General features: G+C 35.5%; 1 protein-coding gene and 1 pseudogene across 6 annotated transcripts; both read right to left on the bottom strand.

Moving 5' to 3' along the window:
• Nucleotides 1-5,831: 5,831 nt before the first annotated feature.
• LOC131145970 (probable membrane-associated kinase regulator 6) lies at nucleotides 5,832-12,913 on the bottom strand. Of its 6 annotated transcripts, XM_058095165.1 has the most exons (7): nucleotides 12,772-12,913; nucleotides 11,234-11,299; nucleotides 10,881-10,999; nucleotides 9,352-9,494; nucleotides 7,154-7,302; nucleotides 6,208-7,041; nucleotides 5,832-6,094 (listed from the first exon to the last, which is right to left on the bottom strand). In XM_058095165.1, the coding sequence occupies exons 6-7, from the start codon at nucleotides 6,968-6,970 to the stop codon at nucleotides 6,087-6,089; spliced, it is 771 nt and encodes a 256-aa protein (XP_057951148.1). In that variant the 5' UTR covers nucleotides 6,971-7,041; nucleotides 7,154-7,302; nucleotides 9,352-9,494; nucleotides 10,881-10,999; nucleotides 11,234-11,299; nucleotides 12,772-12,913; the 3' UTR covers nucleotides 5,832-6,086. The 6 variants fall into 6 exon arrangements, with proteins under 6 accessions (XP_057951148.1, XP_057951146.1, XP_057951149.1 ...); XM_058095163.1 differs by having other exon boundaries at nucleotides 6,208-7,302; XM_058095166.1 differs by having other exon boundaries at nucleotides 6,208-7,302; nucleotides 10,881-10,994.
• On the bottom strand, nucleotides 9,575-14,117 carry LOC131145969 (uncharacterized; annotated as a pseudogene).
• Between the last annotated feature and the right edge of the window lie 1,404 nt (nucleotides 14,118-15,521).

Genomic DNA, 15,521 nt, shown 5'->3' with positions numbered 1-15,521 from the left:
AAAAAAGAGACTGATAACCATAAGAAGTGTTCATCCCTCTATCCCACACAAGGGTTTTAGAAAATACTTGAACCTTTCATTCCAGGTAGTAGGGACAATAAAGATGATCTCTGTAGATACTTTTACCATGTAAAAGTTGATTTGTCATTATGGAATAGCTTAGTCCTACAATCCTAGAATTATTTTGGAACTTACAAAATCAATACCGGACTCTTCCACTTCATATTTACTTAGGTTATAATCTTTAGTTTTCAATATATAAACTCACTCTAACCATCCTCGAAATCAGGTTTGTTTGCAAACATAATGAACCACGTCAATGGTTTGTCATTGCATATGTTTACTGCCAGCTATTGGTCCTAAGCTTGTGTTTCAAATTATATTTTGTTTCTCCAATTGGCATTACTTTGAGGACATTATTATGATTGGTCAGGTCCTTATCTTGCACCTCTAATTGATACTTCAGCTGAGAGGCACCATTGCTTGTAGTAATGGCGACAGAAGGATCCACAGCTTGCAACGACAAAGCAGTATGTATGAGTTTTTGGTCCCCCCAACTGAAGCTGATATAGCTACAAGGGAAAGGAAAAGGGGAAAAAGAGGAATAGAGGTGGTCTTGGCTGTGCTGCTTTGGCAGAGATAGGAAGATTCAACATGGAAGACAAAAAGAAGTAGAGAAAAACAAAAGAACGACGTTGTCAAACTTTGGAGTATCTCCTAGCACAATTTGTATGTGTCTCCCCATCTTGCGGTTTGACATGTGAACTTCTTCTCACTTTCATCCAGTATTCTCACCATCTCATCAGCTAAAATAGGCCCAACTAAAGCAATGTTCCTTGGGAATGCATAGCGAATATAGCCTTGGAGTGAGAGAAAGTGGTCTCAAGCAATATGTGCTAGTAGCAAGCACATGCTTGGAAGTGCAGGAACCATCGCAACATTGACCCCTCTTGGGGTTGACAATGCTGGATTCCATAGGCTATGGCAAACAGTTTGCTAAACATACACAACTGGCAAACTTGATACAGAAAATGAGGCAAATGTGACAAGGGGAAACAATTTGAAGATGGCACGAAAACTGAAATGGACCATTGGAAATCAGAATGAAGAATCTCAATGGTTAATCAAAGAAAGTGTGGCAAAAAAACAATGGAAATCAGTTACTTGGTTCCAAAAACATTTTTCACCAGTAAATACTCCTAGTGCTTTTTGGTGCAGTGGAATTGTGCTGCCCATAAGTTCAAAGAAGTTCCCTCTAAGTTTCAAGTTTCAACCCATAAGATTTCGCTTTCTAAAAGAAAAAAATTTGAATCAGTAGTGAACTACATTCTTTTGACTGCTTTTACCCTTTTCCCCCCACACATAAAAATGTACAGAGAGAAGGAAAATGCTAGCCTTCATGAAAATTTCCTACATGGGAAATTATAGACAACTCTGGTCATGGAGTTTTGTCAGCATTAATGGGCAAATCTTTGATCATTTGCTTTTGAAATTAAAGAAAAAAAAAAAAGCGATTTTCCAATTCATTCATGATAATTTGGTAAGATCCTACATCAAAGTGCCAAGATGCTTATGAGTTGTTAGTGGGCTGGACAAATTAATCTGCCTTCTTTCCTTCATTGAGAAATTGTGGGATTTTTTTTTTTTTCCATTTTTAACTCAGACAAGGATTGTGATGATGAACCTGTAAATGAACATGGTTGAATTTCTTCTACTACACAACTTGTTCTTGTTCTGCAGTTCTGGTGTGAATGAGTCTCAGCAGCAAAGAAAATCAGTACATTTTCTGGCATAGCTTAGGGACCAAGCTAGAATTTCTAGTTAAGGAGGGAGAAACAATAATGTTGGTATAATTTTTTATTTATAATGATACTATTTTATATTTAAACAATATCATATTATATAAGGTGAAGACCTTTTGATCTCTCATTTTTGTTGCTTACCCAATTTCTTTGTATGAACTCCTTAAGTTGGCCCTTTTGACGTCCATAGTCAATTGGAAACATAAAACTAGTATTGAAAAACAATCTGTTTGGAAAATAAAATAAAATCTCACAACCAAAATTTCTCTCCATTCACCATTTTTCTTGCAGCCTATATGATGAATGACAGACAGCTTGTAAGTACATGCCTGATTATGTGAAGGAAATCACCATACAGTTGGTCACTATAAATGAAAAAGTACCAAACTACATAAAAAACAATTTCGTTGATATGAGTAACCAATTAGGATAAGAACATAGTTTCAACCCTAGGATGGCTTCTGTAAATGGTACTGAGGATGGGTATGAACCCTTTTTTTTACCGTAGCTAAGTAAAATGGTATTAACAGTAGTAATCAATTCTGGAGATTTCAGCAAAATGGGAACAAGACACATAATGATTGCTGAGGACCGGCCAATGGCCTAGTAATAGGGCTATACTGTAAAATTTTAGCACCCTTTTAGAAAACTCACAAGTTATACAACAACAACAAAATCAAACCTTAGTCCCACTAAATGGGGTTGGTTGTATGAATCTTTTTCCGCTAATTTATGCTATCATGGACCATTTTTTTTGAAAAATTCATATCATAATGATCTGACAAATTTTACGCTAGCTGTTAGCTACCTAACGCAATCCTCCTCCTTGACTCGGGCTTGGGACCGACTGTGTATGAAAAAAATTAGGACATTAAGTGCATCACAGACGAAGTTAGAAAACTCACAAGTTATGAAAAATAAAAATAAGCTTAAAATCACAAAATAGGATCACTTCTAAAAATTCTGATGGCATGGGAAACCAAAATCATAAGAAGCAAAATAGAAAATTGTCAAAAGTAACACAAATTTGTCTACGACTATTGAAACAGGTCCTAAATAGCCTCTAGGCTCATAGACGTAACTTGCCACATCTATGATTTGTGTAAGGATTTTTTTAGCATAATCCATAGGCCTCATAAGTCATCTCGGATAAAAAATTATGACAGTTCGAACTTTGGCCTAAAATCTTGCTTATTTCGAAAAGGTTTCGGACCACGATTCAGAAACTCCACCATTCTGTGGCGTATCATTTTCCCTTCTTCCAAACAAGGAAAAACAAAACATGGAGGCTAATAGTCCCCACCCGGTGATAGAGCCGTACAAGGTGGTTATAAAAACAGTAGATTACCCTACAGAATTTGCCATCAACTTGTTTGGGAGATAAACTTGGGACAGAAACATATGCTTCCATCATGAAAGGGTTTCCCCTGAAACAAACAGAGCCAAGAAAATTGCAATCCCAACATGGGGGGTCACCTAACTAAAATTACATGCATCCTTATTTCATCCCTGGATGGCCACTACTATGCCTGCATCCATTCAAAAATCAGAGGATAAGGAATCCCACAATGTATGTTGACACTCACGTGGCTGTGGGCCTCAACCAGAAATCTGGAAATCATACTTTTATTGTAAGGATTGCAAATTTTGAAAGCTGCCCAGATAAGGATGCTTAGATGGATGAGTGGTATAACATTGAAAAATAAATTAATGAATGAACGTGATAAGTTAGGTGTAACTCTTATAGAAGATAACATAAGAGAGGGACGACTTAGATGGTATGGACACTTGCAACGTAGGCCTTATCTGTGAGGAAGAGTGATTTAGTTACTACGGGAGACAGTAGAAGAGGTAGTGGTAAACCTAAAATAACTTGGAAGGAGATAGTGAATAAAGATTTAATATTCTTGAATCTATTAAAAGAAATGGTCAATGATCGCATAAATTAGTGAAAAAGAATTCATATAACCGACCCCACTTAGTGGGACTAAGGCTTGGTTTTGTTGTTGTTGTTGTTGTTGGATGAGTGTATTTGAAAATAATTCCCTCTTCGAACAAAGTAATAACAGCAATGAATAGAGGAAATTTTCTTCCCTGCATTGAAAATCTAGTTGCTGAGAGATGGCTTCTGCAATCATTTATAATCATCTCTGGTTTTCTGTGTACTGCGCACAGCATCTTTAGTTTCAAGGAAGGTACAATGAAATTGGGAAAAATAATGTAGCATGTGGTTTGCATAGGAAGATTCGTACATGGGAAGACATTAGCTTATGACTTGACATGAGGTGTTGCCTGCCCTTTTGGGGAAAGCTTGTCCTCTCCTCCGTGAACCCACATCAGAAAAATTCCAATCAGTCTAATTCCAAACATCAGAGAGATTGATCATTCACATTTCTTATGTTCCTTGGAGCACCATGAGCAGTAAAATTATTGGGAATTGATTGGTACGTGTATAAATGAGGAAACTAAGGACACTGGTGTGTATAACAAATTAGATCAGGTGATTTCAGCTTTAGGGTTTTGGGCTAGTTGGTAGATGTGTATCCCACAAGTTTTTGCCCTTGTAGGCTATTTGGGTTGTTTTGACTTATAACCAGTACAACTTACAAATGCCACAGTACTTCTCTCAGTGATTTGGGTGTATAAACTATGTTAAATTGCACATAAGGGCAAAAAATGATTCATATGACCAATCTCTAGTTGAATTTAAGACTTGATTATTGTTGCTTACCGCAAAAAATAATAGTAATAATAATAAAAATGCAACATGGCCTACAGCCAAATGTCATAAAGCCAGTTTGCACAATGGAAAAGTATATGCTGCATTTTTTACAGTAGAGAGAGAGATGTTTCCAACATTATTCTTTGTTTCACTTCTCTAGGAGGCAGCAGACCCTTTCTTTTGTACTGTCAATATTTGAGATTGAAGACTGCAAGAGTTCCTAAACCTTTAGCTGAAGTTGTTTAATTTTATGCAGTGTTCGAGTGAGTACGAGAACAACTAAAAGTAGATAAAACAACAAAACTCTTAACATATTTTGAGTTAATTCCTTTTGACTTCTTTGGCCTTTGAGGTTGTAAATAAATTGTTCTCATAATAAAGCTAACTTGCTTGTCTGTATGTTTAAATATTGATTTTACCTGTGAACTGCATTTTTTTAGGGCCATGAAATTAGATGAACCCAAAATAACTGCAGATGTCAACGACAAATTATTTGGGAACCACTTCCAATTCAGAGGGGAAAAAAAACTAAACCGTTGTGACATGTTTATGCCACAAATTTTCTTGTAATTATACGAAGTATTGTCTATACTTAACTCGCCGCATAATGGGATGAAGCTTTATACACCAAGTTTCCCAGCACACTCAGCCAATCTAAAATTTTAGGACCAACTTTGTTTCCTACTGCTCTATATCATCCTGAAACCAAACGAGATAAATTCTCTACCACCATTAGACCACTTCTCCATGAGGCTGTGAATTACACACTGGGTTAAATCCAGGTTTGGAACTTCTGGAGTCTATTCATCAAAGCAGTGAAGGATCTTTTTGTTTTTTTAATCCCCATAGCATGAAATATGATAATCACTGTTTAGATATAAATGTATCATACTTGTTTTAAAGCTTAAAAGGCCCTAGAAAGGAACAATTGGAAATTCTTGAGGACAGTGATTGTGATGATGGCAACATTGATGACAAGTTTATGTATTTTTAGTTTATTAACTCGCAAAAAAGAATTTTTTTCCCCCTAGCATGAAATATATACTTGTTTTAAAGTTCAAAGGGTCTCAAAAACAGTTGGAAATTCTTGAGGATTGTGAGGGTGATGATAAGGTATTTTTTTTATTTTAATTTATAAACTCACAACCATCACACGGTCCTGCAGTTTTACGATAATACCCTGGAATAGAAATATAGCATTAACAAAGTAATCCTGATTTCATTGAATATAAATTTTATAGGAATAAAATAAAGGGGAGAGATTCTTTGTAGTTGGACGTTTTCTTGGCACAATGAAAAAAGACAAATTTCTAATTTATCTTTGTTTATTTTATTTCTTTTTTCCTGGAGCCAGAATTTCCATTGCCGACCATCCACACAACTTCCATCACCTCCAAATGACAAATTTACATTATCATTTTCAGAAGAAAAGAAAGCGACAAAGAACAAGTGCCTGATGATCTTCACAAGAGACATCTCTTCTCCTCTTCTGCACATCTGTATCAGAATTTCTCCTTTTCTTTCTTTTCCTATGCTATGCTTCTGTCCACAACAGCTTCAATTCATTTTCCTGAAAATTGACACACAATATCAGCCCCTTAATTTTATGTTTAAATTTTTATTTATTTTTCATGAAAAACAAATCACAATGTGAGAATGAAAATAAAGTGAATATTGGCATACCTATGGATCTTTTGCAATGGAGAACTGCCTCATAAATTGAGCTCTCAGAATCGCAGGACCTGCGTGGGTCATAGACAGAGTAAGCTACGCTTGTTCGTGGAGATGTTGCTGGCGAATGTACCCAGTTCTGCTCCACCTGAATTCTGGTCTCAATGCTGTCAGCTTTAGAGCCTGACCTGCGGCTTCGTACTCTTTGGAACAACGGCATAAAAAAATCCAAGTACTTCTGAAAAATATGCTTCGATAATCTTCGACACCTTCTCAATGAAGAACAACGAAACTTTCTCGGTGGAACTCTTTGGAACATTTTTGGAGCATGTGAAGAGATGGGTGCGGAAGGAATGGTGTTTGAGGCATCATGTGCCTCCATCTTCAATCGGTCAACAAAGAAAGGCATGAGGAGGCCATTAGAGAATATCTCATCGGCATGAACAAGTGTAAGAGGAGTTGGCGAGGTAGGGAAATCGAAGTTGAAATCCTGGGAATTCCTGTAGAATCTCTTTGAGGGTGGCATTTTTGGGTCCATCTCAATGAAGGAAGCTTCGTCAGAGGTATCGAGGGAGGCCCTGAGGGAGTCGTCTAGGCTTTCAAAAGATGGTTTGAGGTTTATCAACCAACTGTATGAAAAGCTTTCAATGGAGAGAGGATTGGAGGAATCCATGGCCGCCAATCTATTGGGGGTATGCATAGAATGATGGGAGAAAAAGATTATATACAGTTTTGAAGGGAGCAGGAGACAAGGTGGGGCAGTAACAAAGGTCATCCTGTTATGGATGGCATCTCTAATATACGTATACCTCAGTACCCTCTATCATCAATTTTATATGTGGCTCTCTGACAAGAGACAATTATATTTAATAACTGAAAAAGAGGAAAGGAGAAAAGAAACAGAATGTGAACCCCACAAGCACCCATAATGTGTTGTTGCATCCTGAGTTTACCTCACCTTTACTTTTAAAATTTCTTATTAGAACCCCAAGTATAGGGCTCCTTTACAAACTTTTTCCTGCTCCTTATGATCCTTAACAGAAAATCAGCATTCACGGGAAACAGGTTCATGCGTACTCCATAATTCATTCCCAGCTGCTTCTGAAACTAAAATAAAAGGAGAATAATCAGCATTGAATCTTATGCTTTCAAACATGTCCTATGCTTTCAAATGTTCCCTAATAACCTATATTCTATGCAATCAAGACAAAAATGTTAACATTTCCTGCCTTGCTTTTGTATCTCATTATCTTTTAATATCTAGAGAAAGAATGGTTTCACCAGACTGCCGGGGCACAGGGATTAATCTCTATAACAAAGCATTTTACCATGCCACAATATTCTATGAAAGTGGAGTTCAAGACATAATATTAGAAGTACTTAATACAAAGAATTTAAACATTAGAAAGTGTAGACAACTCTTAACATGAACAGGACTTTGGGTATCAAGCAAATCATACGAAATTATCATTAAATATCTCATAGACCAGAGCGAGTTTCCACATCCAGGTGACCTTAAGGTGCAGGTTATGTTAAACCAACATTATTAAAAAAAATAAAAAATAAAAAATAAAAAATAAAAGATGAGGAATAGGTAGGACTCTGGAGCAGAATTTAGAAATGCATCAACTAGCAAGTGCAGTCCTTTCTAGTCTAAATGGATGTAAGTCAACTCAACAAAGCCTTCAAATTTCCAAACCAAGTGCTTGGGGTTGGCTACATGAACCCATTCTTGTTCACTTTTACAGGGATGTAACAATTGTATAAATTGAAAGTTAATTTCATAGACAGTTTTTGAAATCTGATCAAACATAGTCCTCTAATGATGACTGAGTGGATAAGAGAAGGATGGTCCTAATGTGCTTTCAACATCAGCTAATCAATTAGGGACCAGAATGTTTTTCCATCCACAAAGTTAAATTATTTTAACAGCATACTGCAAGATTGTAAAAATAAAAAATTCCAGAATACAATTCTCATGATCCTCCTTTTCACGACATTGAAACAAAGTAAAATTGACAAGAATAATACAAAAAGTAAATGGAAATTGAAAATCTATGCTTGATGCAGAAGAGAAATAGGAGTAAGAACCCACAATCATTAATCATAGGTTATATTATTGTCCTTGAAACATTAGAACAGATATATGTGAAATCTGAAGAGGAAATAAATATCGAAAAGTTCTTTGGCAAAGCAAATTCCAAGCTTTAACATCAACTAACAGTCCTACGGTGGTGGGTTCAAATCTTCTCAGGTTTTAATTCTAGAGAGTAATGTCCTTATCATTCGAAACTAAACTAATTATTGAAACAAACAATCTGAAAAAACAAAAATAGCAGACATGGGTCCTCAAAGCTGTCGGAGAAGAAATGAACATTAGCCAAAGTTTCAGGGACAATAACCCTACGTAGAAAGTGACTAGAACCAATTGGTCCCCCTCTATGTTCCCCACCAAGACAAAAAGCAATTACTAAAGAGTCCAACATTCATAAATATAATTAATTTCAAACAGAATGTTTTTCATTATGCAAGATGAAACCTCATCCACAAGAAAAAAGAAACAAGTTAGTGGAGGGTCAATAAGATGAAATGGGATTTACAGAGTGGGGCTTGTAAGTCATAAGTCATTGTACAGGAGCAAGAAGTAAAATAACACTCTCCCCCACTGTGCACATAGCCAACAAAATCCTGTAGTTATTCTCAGGTAGTGAGTATTACCAAGGTGAGACAGTTTTCTTGAAAATTTCATAGCAATGAAGTTTATGAATAGCAGAAAGGAAATTTTAAAAATCGGCACAAGGCTTATAATGGTTAAAGGAATTTTAACGACTGCTTTGTGAAGCATTAACCTGCCAGAAACCTATATCATGAGTGCACCCAACACCCTGGTTTGAGTCCCTTGGCAACAGTGCATCACATATAACATCACAAAAAGGAGTTTCCATTATTTAATGATCAAAATTGGTGAATCACGTGAGAGCAGCATCCTCATATCATGATGCAGGTGCACTGTTATCGATAAAAAGATGCTCAAGAAACACAGGTGTCATGAAGTTTATTAAAAAAATGAAAAGGCAGCCTGGTGCACAGAGCTCCTGCGTATGCAGGGTCTGGGGAAGGGGCGGACCACAATGGGTCTATAGTACGCAGCGTTACCTTACATTTTTTGCAAGAAGCTGCTTCCAAGCCTCGAACCCATGATCTCCACGTCACACAGAAACAATTTTTGCCTAAGCTCCCCTTAGGTGTCATAAAGTTTATCAGCAAACAAAATAAGGTGGATCCTAAAGTAGCATGAACTGCAAAGAAACATATGTCGTAATAGATCTTTATAGAATCCTACAAATCAAAACTATCATCCTATAGAATACATAGCAGGAGAAACAATGATTACTGATATTTGATTAATAAATATAAAGTACAAACAATAAGGCTATTTCATAAGATCTAAAAATACAAAGGCATTCCAAAGGCTATGCAAGAGCATTGATGCCAAAAGGTTCTTCGATCGTGCAAAGACAACACCCATTACTACCCCAAGGAATACAAGTGGAAGCATCCTCTGCACACTTAAATGTGCCAAGGCAAATGCTACTGAACTAACCAGAATTGAGCACCATACGGGCATGTATTTTGTCAAGGAAGGAAGAAGAAAACCACGGAAAACAATCTCCTCCCAGATGGGAGCACAAATTGAAACTACCACTGCATAAAGAGCCATTGCCACAGGGTCTCCAGCAAGAATGGATTGCTCAACACTTAAGATCATGACTGGAGCAGGAGAAGAACAGGCAACAAATTCAGGTTCACCTGGGAGTGTTGGTTGACCAGAGGGAACATAAGGCAGCCCAAGACAACATCAAGCTGCCACTTCCCTTTGAGGCTGAGCCTGAACCAGTCGGATGGAAGGGGACGGAACCTAGCAAGGCAGCAATGGAGAATTGCTGTCCCAGCAAGACCCTCAGCTACATCTGTCAAGAGACTGTACAAGGCTTGCCCTATGTATGTAAGACATTCCTTTCTGAAACCTGCCATGTGAGCCAGAAATGGAATTATCCAAGACCCGACCAACCAGAATGAGGCACTCAAGAGGAGCATAACCTGCAGACCCAGACAATCTCACTTTACTATTCATTTTTGCCATTCACATATTCATACCACGAAATTTTAACAGCAAAATCATAGTTCAACCAATTGCCCATGAAATAAAAATCTTCCAAGTAATAACAAAGAATAAATGATGTGATTTATCTGAAAATATACAATTATAATGGGGGAGAAGGCTGCCATGCTGGTTCAAATTTTTTGTTGCTTTCCTCCTTATCCAAAAAATACTGCAATTTTAAAATATCATTTAATTCTATATTAGCAATTGATATGTATATATGGAATATTGAGTAAAAACTTATTAAACCTTTTTATGGGAGCTTTTTTAATATAATCTTATCAACATCCACTACACCCTATCACAATGTGTTCAGTCCTACATTTTCAATCACCAATTCCACCTTCTCACAGTAGCTACCAGCTCAAGTGCTCAAGCATAGTCAGCATTGCAACATAGTCATCTATTACCACTTAAGCAGTTCCATAGATAAGTAAATTAAAAAAAAAATTATAAAACCATAATATGTAACTACTCCAGTAAACCTTTTGAAAATAACTTTAATATATGTAGCTATTACCTCCTGACCTCAGCCACTTCCTCCATTATGACCGTAGCACCCGCACTGAATATAGATATGTGCTAGACTCCACTATTGCCATCAACATTCCCCTCATCCCCTTGCTACCCCTACCTCTCCTTCCAAAAAAAATAACGCAGGGGGCACAAATAAAAAAGGCAATACAAAACCATAAATATCAATAGCATCATATCCACTACACTACCACCATCATCACTGCCTGATGCAGAGCAAAAAGTTTAAAATATTTAAAAGTTTACTTTTCACAGCACAGTAATAGTTATTAATTGAGCAAGAATGTAGATTAATCATTATAAAGAAGAGATATCCAGAAAATGCCTTGAAGCCCTTACCTGCAAAATGGTCTTTGCTGTCCATGGTACAGACCAAGGTTCTGCGCTGAAAACCACATCTGTAGCCTGAAAAATAAAGAACCTAATGAATCACAGCTCTTGAATAACATGTAAGTATTTAGATATGTCAATAAATATATACGAAATATAAGTCTGAATAATGCAAATCAATTTGTGCACAAAAATATTTAATCCTTTGAAAATAAGACAAAATGTTCTTATTAAAAGGAATCATGTTTAACAATATATATATATATATTTAGACTATTAGTTTAAGATAGAGATTTGAATCTAAAATTTTTTGTGCATGCCTTTGATTTGGTTTCTATTACAATTGAGAAATATTTTGTTCAATTGCAGTGCATTAAATATTTTTCACAATTAAAGTTTCAGTGATTTATTATTAATCTTTGAACTTCAACAAATATCTAATTCTTGTCGCTACCAACCAAAAAGTTAATTACACAACTGGGAATTTTAATTTGGTTGAAAAAATAAAATTAAAGAAACATTTCATAAATGATAAAGAGAAACGATGTATCCTGAATAAATGCAGAATAAGTGAACCTCATTTAAACAAACATAAACTTGACTTCTGAACAATATTGAAATAATATCATCAGCTGAAAAAAAATCTTTAGAGAAAAAAATGTTAAATGATTCACTTATAACCACACAGATGAGAAAAATAAGTAGTCTACCATTATGTATGGAAAAGTAAGTTGTAGAACAAAAGCCTCAATTCGTTTTTCTTCTAAATTGCAAACATGTTTAAGATATTCATGAGCACCTTAATACTATAATCTATAGGCATAGAATTAACTTCAATAATATAAGAAAAGTGGAAGGAGAAAATCATATAATCACTAAAAATTTAATTGGAAGCCAAACACCAACATCACATCATATATGGCCTGAGAAGTTAAAATTTCTATATGAAACCCTTTTTATTTCGACCACCCTGTCAAGATTTATCTGCATCAATGACCATTTCTCCCATTTTCTAAATTCTCCTTACTCTTTAATGGCTTCTTAAATATTACATTCATATCTTTCTTATTCTTATGGGGACTACTTTCCTAAGAAACATGGACACGTCAAAATACACGCTGTGCACAAAAATAAATGGGTACATTTGGAGTAATATTAAGAGAACGTTGACATATGTAGGCCAATTATTAAACTACAACGGCCAATATAAGACTGGACATATTAAATGGCCCAGGAATTCTAGAACTTTTGGAAATTCAAAACTTTTAACCATTCAAGCAAAAGAGGCATTTTAAATAAGAAATTGCAGCAACAGTTTAGGAGTGGATTTATGAACCCATTAGTTGACAAAAATATTTCTCACTGAGCTGCAGATTTTTTTACTTATGCAAGTTCCAGGAGATTCAGAGATTCAGAGTTTTAGAGACAATAAATACTACTATCTGATCTTAATAAAGAGAAATATGCTTGCAGTACTCAAAACAATCAGCAATATTTCTCCATTGTATCAAAAACCAATTCCATGACCATGCACGTCAAAATAGTACCTTTTTAATGGTAGTACCTTTCGATGATCTGAAATCAAACTCCTTTTCACACCATGGGGTTGATGAAGTTCATGCTTTGGTATTTTGTCTTCCATAGACTTGGACTCTGGAATTTTCATATGAGAGCCTTCATGTCTAAAGCACAAGAATCTCCATTTCTGCAAGACAATTAGCATTCAATAGAGAAATATAGCTGGTCAACGCCATATAAACCCTATAAGACAAGATTAGTTACCACACAGCTTGATTGTTAAAGAACTATTATAGCAAAGAAAATAAATCTTCGGATAGGGGTGCTAGCTGTTGTCTCAGTGCAAGAAATAGAAAACCAAAACTCAAATTTCCATTACATTTTTTCCCCACAGATTTGCAGCATGCCAGCGACCAAATGTAGGTATTTCCTTAGTAGCCAAACATAGTTCTTGAGCTCATTTTCACAGCAACAATGAAAAAGGTGCAACTACGTAACCAACACTAAGGCTGTACTTGCCTGCTTGGTGACACCCTACTTTCAAAGTCTTGCTCATTGTATAAAATAATTTTCAAAGAAATACTTACATTAATCAAGTCTCAGTCAACCTTTCAATCCAAATTCCACGGTTCCAACCACAAGAGTTCTAGGAATAATGGTAATTATAGCACGAACATTAGAAAACATGAATTTTCACCGAAAATCTTAGGACAACTCAGAATCTCTCGGCATTTTAAAAGTGCCATTCGTGCTTTCGGGAAAAATGCATCGATTTTTACCTCTTAAAACTAGAAAAGTACTTCTAAAACTCAGAGCCCAAACCAAACAATATCTTCATACTTTCAGGAAAATGGCATGTGTGTATATATATATATATTTCAGGCTTTCCTTTCTTTTCCTACCAAACACATAGAAAATGAAAAATAGAATCGTAACTATTATTCAGAAACGCGAGAGAGAGAGAGCTCACGTTCTTTGAGGAATTAGACAGAAAATCAACGACCCAAGAGCTTTGATTGAGAGGGAATACAATTACAGACAGCTTCAAACCCCTAACCGTAGACACGGGAGAGAAAAAGAGAGAGGGCCGAGGATAGAGAAAGCGGGGACAAGAGGCGGCAGACATGGCGGCGGCACGACCGGATTGGGCAGAATCCGGAGATAGAAGCGCAGGACTCTCTAGCACGTGTCTACAGCATGACACTAGTTGCTTCGCATTCTCGGCATTAGAAAAGAGGGGTCGAAGGGCTGTGCGGAGCCCTAACAATGGAGGAAGAAGGAGGCAGCTCCGACGTCGTCTGCAGAGTTGACCGGTCAGCAATGATCGCAACAGAGCGAGGAGAGAGAGAGAGAGAGAGAGAGAGAGAGAGAGGTCCTTTTGGCTTTGCGTGAATCGACGTCGTCTAGCGTGGTTTCTTTCTATAAAACGATGTCGTCTTGGTAGGATGCAGCCTATAAAATTCAATGTCTAAATAATTATTAAATTCTAGATCATCCACATAAAAAGAATGGTTATTCATGAGATTATAATTAATTTTAACATATATGCAATTCATAACTAAGAACATTATCATCTTATTATTAATTATTAAAATTATATCCCTCAAGTAAGTGTTCAAAGAGTTTTATGCTATTAATCTCATGGATAAATTTTAAAAATTTTATAAATTGACTTGATTATAATTGTAATTCTAATTATTTTGACCTAACTCAATTTTGTGAAATGACTTGATTATAATTGTAATTCTAATTGTATTGGCCTAACTCGTGATTAAATGATTATTGTACAGTAAAAATTGAAAGAAATATATCTAAAAAGTTATTTAGGTAATAGAGTTGCCTTTGATCAAGTTATCATGTGGAAATGATATTTTAAGATAATCCAATAATGTGAATTTTCTTAACTTTTTACATGATATACTAATAAATGAAACAATCAAGTTGCTACAAAATAAAAATATTATTTTCTAGGAAAATTCTACTAGAATTCTTTATTATAAATAATATTTTCATAAAAAAAAAAAAATTGGATGAAAGTGATCATCCACATATACTCATAAAAAAGAGGAAAATAGATCTTATCATGGTAAGAAGTTGAATTTATCATTATGGGAGGATCAAGTTTGACAAAATAATTGTAGAGAATTTTTTAAATTCTATAAAAAAAAATTCAAAAGAAAAACTATAGAGAGGTGTTTAATTTGCAAAAGAAAAGACCCGTTTAATTAACCGTCTAAAGAACAAAAGAAAGATAACTAAATGAAATTTCATTGATCATTGATGAAAAGTTTGAAATATGAAATTAGCTGCTCAATAAATAACAATTAATCTTGATGAAAAGTGTCACAACCACTTGAATGGCCTTTAATCGTCCAATCTCCTTATTATATGCATGTTAGATTTTAACCTATTCATTATTTGTTTGTCCAATAAAGATTTTATTTTGGATGAAAGCAAATCATTTAGTTAGGTATGAGTATGAACTCATACCCGCTATTCTTTAGCTTCACTAGAATTAGCACAACTCCACAAGGGAGGTCGCATTGACGAAACTTCGTCACCATGGGCATATAAACTATTGCAAATAACTAAATAATTCTCATTTGCAGATAGATGCTTTCTCCAAGTTTGATATGACAGATGAATTTTGGCAACGAAAGATTCATCTTCAAACTAGACAAAACGACATTTTTCATTCCAAATTATCACTTTAAATAGACCCTCATGCATTTTGATCTCGAGAATAAAGAAACACATTGTAGCATCCAAGAATATACAG

Source organism: Malania oleifera, chromosome 13 (genome assembly GCF_029873635.1).
Source record: "Malania oleifera isolate guangnan ecotype guangnan chromosome 13, ASM2987363v1, whole genome shotgun sequence".
NCBI lineage: Eukaryota > Viridiplantae > Streptophyta > Magnoliopsida > Santalales > Ximeniaceae > Malania > Malania oleifera.
This window is presented reverse-complemented; position numbering and strand designations above follow the sequence as displayed.

Coding starts and splice junctions, on each gene's coding strand:
- LOC131145970 (XM_058095163.1), bottom strand. CDS start 6,970: ATGACCTTTGTTACTGCCCCACCTTGTCTCCTGCTCCCTTCAAAACTG.